This window comes from Convolutriloba macropyga, chromosome 1 (assembly GCF_964194025.1).
Source record: "Convolutriloba macropyga chromosome 1, txConMacr16.3, whole genome shotgun sequence".
Taxonomy (NCBI): domain Eukaryota; kingdom Metazoa; phylum Xenacoelomorpha; order Acoela; family Convolutidae; genus Convolutriloba; species Convolutriloba macropyga.
The window spans coordinates 1,396,435-1,404,159 of NC_134468.1; the positions used below are offsets into that span (position 1 = coordinate 1,396,435).

The window sequence follows — 7,725 nt, forward strand, 5'->3', positions numbered from 1 at the left end:
GTCTCAGACAAAATCTGTTACAGACCGTTTCATTCCAAAGTAACCTCTGACGAGTTTTTTTTAGAAAAATGTGACCTCTGAGCACGCCACCCTAGACCAAATTCACTTTTGATCACATGACATCTGATCAGATTCTTTTTCTCGCATTTTTTTCTCAGACTACCTAATTTGGCGTGTTGAGAGGGCGTGTCGTCTTCGCACCTCAACCTGAGCACTGTTGATCAGGTATAGAGTTGTTTCTTGAAATGAACCACAGCCGGTTGCGTTCGGCAAATTAAAAATCTCGAGAAAATAACGACAAGAATTAAATTGAAGACCAAATTATTGACTAGAAAAAAACTTTCCAGCATTGTACTGATTGGATAATCTTACAAAATCTGGCTAAAATATGGTTTTTTATGACTTATGAATGGCAAAACTTCATCAATTTTGACAAAATCTTTTAACAATATTTCGGTCCTTTGAATGTATAGGTTTGTACACATGTAAACGTTTCTTCAATTTGAACTAATGAATACCTAATCAAGATTACAATTTATTACTAACACTTTAATTACTTTTATCTCATTATTCATCAGGTTAAATGAAATCTGAAAAATTTTTATGAAGGCCCATTTTATTACAAATCTTACATTTTAGCAAAAAAAAGTATTTAAATCGGTCGACTTCGTTTTGAATTATAGTTTAATTTTTACTAAGTGTTTATTTCGAAGCTTTAGTGACTGTTTCAGTCGCGTTAATAGTAACAGATGAAGCGGTTAAAAATTTTGCACTATCGTCCACAGTTTGGGTTGAAGATTTCACGTCTCCTGCTGCGGTGACGTCTCCTGCTGCGGTGACGTCTCCTGCTGCGGTGACGTCTCCTACTGCGGTGACGTCTCCTGCTGCGGTGACGTCTCTTGCTGCGGTGACGTATTCATTTACATCTCCAGTTTCGGTGACGTTTACATTTCCAGCTTCGGTGACAGCATTTACATCTCCGGTTTCGGTGACGTTTACATCTCCGGTTTGGGTTAAGTCATCGTCGTCTCCAGTTTGGGTTCCACCGTCGCCAGCACCATCATCACCAGCACCGGCACCACCATTATCAAGGCTGGGATCCGTAGTCGTGGTTGTGGTGGTAGTGGTGGTCGTACCCTGGTTCAAAATGCTCTCTCCGACGGACACTTCGAAGAACAGCAAGTAGTACGTGGACAGACATATCGGGCACCCTAGCATGATTGCCAAGTAGATGACGGCTACAATTATTTTCTGCTTTGTGTTTTCTTTGGGTCGCAGTTGGGCTTTCTGTGCCAGAGCAAGCCTAGCTCCGTATGGTCCATATTTGTCGTATTTTTGTCTGAATAGAAAATTAACAGTTCGATTAGACTCTATCAATTTCTACACTTGTCCAGAAAAAAAATAAAAACGAAGTAAGAAATGTTCGGTGTGTATGGTTTCCCAGATAAGAAATTGTCGGTAGTTTGTTTGGTTTGTTTGGTATGTCTCTTCTCAAAAATAAGAATCATCGGTATGCGCAGTCAGTCTCTTGCATTCGACATGATAGGTTTCTTTGACTCGGTATGTTCGATTTTAAACATCGGTTTTTTTCAATAAAAATTAGAGTTTTTCCTTTATGAATTCAATTTTCGTGATACCTTTTTAATCGCAGGAGTTTCAAACGTACCTCTTGGAGACCATTTTTTTGAAATTAAAATAAAAATTTGTAAACTTTCTTCCTTAGCTCATTAATAAAACTGGTTGAACAAATATAAACGCTTTGCTTGTTTTTCATTTTAACTTTTTAAAAGACTCGTTGAATATTGGTGGAGATTCAGTCCATTAATTCACACACCCTGAGTCCTGATATGGTCATCAAAAATTAAATACAGAAGATAAGTCAAAGTCATCTTTTCATGGTTTCTTGTTGTTTGAACCCGAACATACCGAATCTAAGAAACGGAACAAACCGAAACTAAGAAATCGAACATACGGACGGTTATGATGCGTTTAAAACCGAACAAACATACCAACTCTAAGTAACCTGCTTTTGTCAATTTTGTCTGACTAATAACGAACAAAATGGTCATTCTTTTACGTTTACAAACGATGAATTGCGATCTAGGTTAATTAGCCTTTTTGCTCAGACATTATTGGCGCATTGAGCCAAAAAATGCAGTAGAAGTTCTGATGTTTCAATTAATTATCAAATTTTATAACTAGCGCAGGTTTAGGCCTTGACAAATGAAAAAAAGCCCGGCCAACAATTGGAGTGAAGAAGCACAACTCAAATCAAATATCCCATATTTGAATAAATTTGTATAAATGATTCATAATGGTCTTTGTTCCAGAAAATTGCACATTTAGGTCCACAATCTTTTGAGTTCTAAAAACTTCAAGATCGTACAAGAAGACGGCTATCTTCTAAGAACGTTTAAAACGTCTTCTACGATAATCCCGACGCTGGAATATCGCTTTATCTAAAAGATCTGATTGTAAAATCATACCGTTCCGTTGCACATTGTCAAAGTCAAAAAATACCAAAATTAGTTACAATTTTGGTTCTAGTTAATCAAAAATGCACTTAAAAACTATTACCTTTCGTAAAAGGATACAAAACTTGAAAGGCGTAAAAGAAGCAAAAACTGGAAAATTTTTACCGAATCGTGCAAAAAGAGAATTCCGCAGAACCTGATAATTTTTTAAAAACCTGTCACTAAAAATATAAGTAACCTAAGTGATAACATTCTCGTTCAACTACCGTCTTCAATGATTCTTATATCTGTTTCAACTAGTTTGAAATTGGTTTTGAATTCGCTAATAGAATCCACTGCGGCAATAAGGTTTTTCAAGATCAAACAAATAATAGAAAACTGATTAAAAATGAAGAGATATCTAACCCTAATAAGAAATACATATTTGTTTAGTATTCGGATTTCATTTTCTCTTTTTAGTTATTCTTATGAGTTTTGTAATACGCCTTTATTTGTTCAGTATAAAAAAGAGCTCGGTTACCACGAAGTACATAGATTTTTGTATTACATTTTTCAATTTTTCTATTTTTGCTCATTTTTGGGGTATCAATATTGGACGTGTTTTTGGCTCCTTTTTGCTGAATCTCTTTGCTCTTGAGGTAATAAAAAGTGTTCACGATATGAATTCCTTTAGCTTAATTATTAGCCGTAATTTTTCTCAAGGAGAGAATTTCAATATTAACGAACTAATATTATTTTGTAAGATAACAAAGGCGTAAGACAGCAGATTTCCAACTTGAGCTTTCCGAACTCGAAATTAAATGGCCCCTATTTTTGCACAAAAGAGAACTTCTTCGCTATTTTTTAATTGCCATTTGTCATTTTTATAAGATATTTAAGTTCTTCCACATTGCTTCATTAAATTTTATTTTTTTAGAGTTGTGTTAAACAATGTGTATTTGGAACTGATAAATTTGACTCAGACAATAACAGCAAAGTTTTGATAATGAACACAAGGGTAAATTGCAATACTATATTGCATCAAATCTTAAAATCAATTGCCTCGTGTTTTTATAATCTCTCAGTTCAAATTTGGACAAAAATTTAGGCTCATTAAGATAAGTTGCGCTCATGAAAATGATGGTCCCTAAACAGCCGATCTAAGAGCACTTGGTCAACCAACGATTAACATACTTTAGAAAAAGTGCTTGATCTGAATAAGTGCAATCTATCAAAATAATTGATAATGGGTGACAAAAACAGCATTCAACCAATTTTGTAATTCATGTATTCTAGCTACATTTAGTCAAAAATGTTAAGAAAAAAAGGTTGATTTGGATCATGTTCACACCAAAATTCAAGCGAGAGAGAGAGACTGAAATGGGTTATTTAGGTACAGATCTCAGCTAAATTTCACGATAAGACTAATCGGAATGAAACATTTGCTTTGAAAAGTTTGTTTGAGCAAAATCAGTAATCACGATGAGCAAAACTTATTATAAACGAAACTAGCTTCTTGTTTGACTCAAAACTAGGATTGACATCAGAATTTGCAAAATTAAAGTTTATATGGCATCAAAGAAAAAATGGCGCCAACTTTTAAAAGTTACAATTTTTGAGTAGTCCAATTAATTTTTTGAAAGAACTTGTTCTGCTTGAAACTAGGAGAAGTTTTTCAGTTCATGGTCTGAAGCGGAGTTCCTTTCGTACAAAAACTACTGAATAGAATAAAAAATACAAGTTTTGATGCTACTAAGTCTTTTATGTAATCTTCAGCTGGTTTTTTCCGGTCTCTGTCTCCAACTCATAGATGCACTATGAATTAAAACGTGAGGTTGCATAATTAAGATTCTGACAAACATTTATCCAAAAAGCATGGATCTCTCATCCTGGTTTTGCAATTAACTGATTTATACACTTTGTCGACAATAACAAATTTAAAAAAAACAGTGGACCCACCCAATCATTATAATCCTAGATTTCCCGAGTAATAGAGTAATAGAGAAAGTTCTAGATTTATCGGTTTCTGAAAAATCGGTTCCCTCAAACTTTATGGGAATAACAATGAAGAAAAAGAAAACAAATGCAAAAATGGGGTCTTTCCCATTATAGCCCCCATGAATTTATAGCCCCACGTTATGGTATGATTACCATGATGGGGGGGGGGGGCTAGGTTATCTGACCACTAAGATGGGGGTGGGGCTATAATGGGAAAGACCCCAAAAATAAGTACCTTGCAACTGGGTTGTTTGCAGCATTTGTTGAGTTCGGAAATGCCATTCTAGTTACTTATAAATGCGTTTATAACTCAATGACACGTTTTAGTTCATACCATTCAAACAAGCCAGAGCAACGATCAACAATCAACTCGTTACAAAATTTAAGTCTAATAAAAACTGAATTTGTTTTAATGCGTTTAAACATATTCTTTTTATATCATGTATATTCTTATCATGATCACTGCTGAACATTTGCATCAAATACAACCAAAACTATTTTATCAAATAAAACCAAACACGCAAAACGTGAAAATTTGACGAGTTCAATACGGCCAATACAGTCAAGTTTGATTACCTAAACAAGTGAATAATAATTCCCTTTTTCGATAGTAAGAACTGCTCAACTAATCAATATAAAATTTATTGCATCAGTATAGGTGAGAAATTTTGTTAAGTAAACAGAAAAGTGCCAATGGAGTATCGGATTTATCCGATCATTTTAATAATTCTCATTTTAATTTTTAATCATTTCAAAAAATATTAAAAATCTAAAAACTAATATAAATCAGCCTCATTGGCCAACATCTCTATGCAATATAAATATATAAATCTGCAGTCGAATTGAAGCTTTCCGTTAATGTGCTTTAACCCCCTTTTGGGGCAACAATTGTCCAGAGCTTGGTCTCTGATCAGACTTTCGTGCGACGCTTGCCCAGATTCTATGCGACCATTGTCCAGATTACGTCCAGTAATTGTTATCTGATCAACCCTTGTCCATATTGTCGTGAAATTATTTTCCAGATTATGCTCAGACTTTGGTTCCTGATTAGACATTTGTTCGGCCGTTGTCCAAATTATTGTGCGACTATAACACTTTCCAGACCCTGTAATTTGGGTCGCGCAATGTTTCCCGTGTGCGACCCAAGTCGGTTTGATCATAGGTGGCTGCGGTCTTAGACCTTAAACTGGGTATATTGAGAATTTTTTATATTGATATTTGGGCTTTCCTAAGTTTCTACTTGAGCTTATGACAGTTTGAAAAGCTAATCAATTTTTTTTATTCAGTCGTGCAAAGTAACATTGTTTATAGTTTTGGGAGTGTGTTTGTGTGTATGTGTGTGTGCGTGTGTGTGTGTGTGTGTGTGTGTGCGTGTGTGTGCGCGCGCGTGTGTGTGTGTGTGTGTGTTTGGAATTTGGGCGGGATGATGAAAGAATTCTGCACAACGTAGACATCAGTGGAATTAACAAAACGGTTGGGAAAAACAAGCAGAATGAGCTTAAACAATTATTTAAAACGAGTTGAATGTTAGCCGAGGATCACATGCGTTTCAATAGACAGAAGACTTCTTTCGGTAAATTGTAATGACAACCACAGTTTTATATATATGCCAGTTTTATATATATGCCAGCTGGGGGCGTAAAATTTATATGCCCATTAAGCTCAATTAAATCCAATACCGAAGTGTTCGGACTATCCTTGAGAGTACATCGAGGGAATTAACGCTCGAACTAATGAATGGAGAAAAATTCAACCACACGAAATTCTGGAAGGTGGTCACTAGAGTAGTAGTGAAAATGCCTGGTTTGTAACGGGGGGGGACCTGTCCCCCCCCCGTTACAATACAGGCATGGTCTTTTTTAGGTATCCTCTTAGAATTTCTCTGACTTAGAGTGGAATAAAACTTAGGTGTTTCATTTAGTTCTTCGAACAGTTTCATGTTTTGACTTGAAATTTGTTTTCCCCTTTCTAACCGGGAAAGTTGGTTGGTGTTTGTACAAACAATTTCTACTTTCTTGTCTCAGCAAAAATTTAGAGAAATCAAATTAAAGAAAAAATTTTTTGATATAAAATTATAATGTAACTAACCTGGTACATCCGGAACATTGAAGACGGGGTCGAGAAAGTAATCGATAATAAAATGTAGAAATAAGGTAAAAGCTATGAAACAAATGAGCTTTCTCTTATGAATTAACATTACTCGTTCAATAAAAAAAAACGAAAACTGGCAAAACTAGAAACATTGAAGTTAATAATCATTACAAGGTACCAAAAAAGAAACAAAACCAAACCTACATCAAACAGTTTCAAACTCTAAACAGTTTTTGAGTTTCTCATTTTCTAATCAGTTGACTCCAATTTTTTTGTTAAATGCATTTTAACCACCCAACTGTTGCTAGCAAAGATATACCCATTATTCACAAAAACTATTTAACAGTAGCGCAAAAATTCCCACAAAACTCAATTTGCCTAAATTACTTTTTATCAGCATGTGAGTTCTTTAACGATCAAGAAAATTTTGATCACGATATTGCGCTTAAACTTAGACCGTACGGTGGTCTTATTGGAATTGACAACTCGTCTTTAGATCATCAACTTAAAAGTTTTAAAGTCCTTCGGTTACATGCAGTTTTGCACGACGCTGGGGGTTTTATATACGAAAGATACAAACAAGGACCTGGTTACTCTTATATGCTTCCGTGGAAAAGCAGCAACTGTTTTAGTGGTCATTTGTCGGGAACATTGTTTTGCCTATATATAAAGATTTTTAATCCGTCAATTTTTCATTTATTGGAATGCTGAGCAGCAAAACAGTTGTGTTAGACGTTGAAGGGTTCCGTCACAGAAAAGAAAAATTTATTGTTAAAGAACTTGGTGTTTGCACTGAGGACTATCTCGACTGCGTGTCATTTTTACCTCCAACAAGTTATAGTGAGTTAACAACTCAACAAAAGCAATCTTTCAGTTGGTTGACTAGAAATTTGCACGGCATTGAGTGGGAAACAGGAAACTATCCCTATATTTATCTCACACAAATGATTCAAAGCGTTCGTTTGAGGAATCCGGGTTCAATATTCTACGCTAAGGGAGAGGAAAAAGTAAAATTTTTGTCAGATTTGCTTGAGTGCTCTATTATTGATCTGAATTCACTCGCGTGTCCTTCAATATCTGTGAACTATTTAACCCAAAACTGTCAAAATCATTCAAAGGGCAAAAACATTTTCAACAAACATTGTGCGAAAGAAAAACCCATTTTGTATTTCATCTGGTTAAC

General features: G+C 35.1%; 1 protein-coding gene across 1 annotated transcript; it reads right to left on the bottom strand.

Moving 5' to 3' along the window:
- Nucleotides 1–423: 423 nt before the first annotated feature.
- On the bottom strand, nt 424–4,968 carry LOC142344659 (uncharacterized). Its single transcript, XM_075396490.1, has 2 exons — nt 4,687–4,968; nt 424–1,339 (listed from the first exon to the last, which is right to left on the bottom strand). Exons 1-2 carry the CDS (start codon nt 4,731–4,733, stop codon nt 703–705), a joined length of 684 nt encoding a protein of 227 aa, XP_075252605.1. The 5' UTR covers nt 4,734–4,968; the 3' UTR covers nt 424–702.
- Nucleotides 4,969–7,725: the final 2,757 nt, after the last annotated feature.

Coding starts and splice junctions, on each gene's coding strand:
- LOC142344659 (XM_075396490.1), bottom strand. CDS start 4,733: ATGGCATTTCCGAACTCAACAAATGCTGCAAACAACCCAGTTGCAAG. Junction 1,340..4,686: donor GCAAACAACCCAGTTGCAAG/GTACTTATTTTT, acceptor TTTTCTATTCAG/ACAAAAATACGACAAATATG.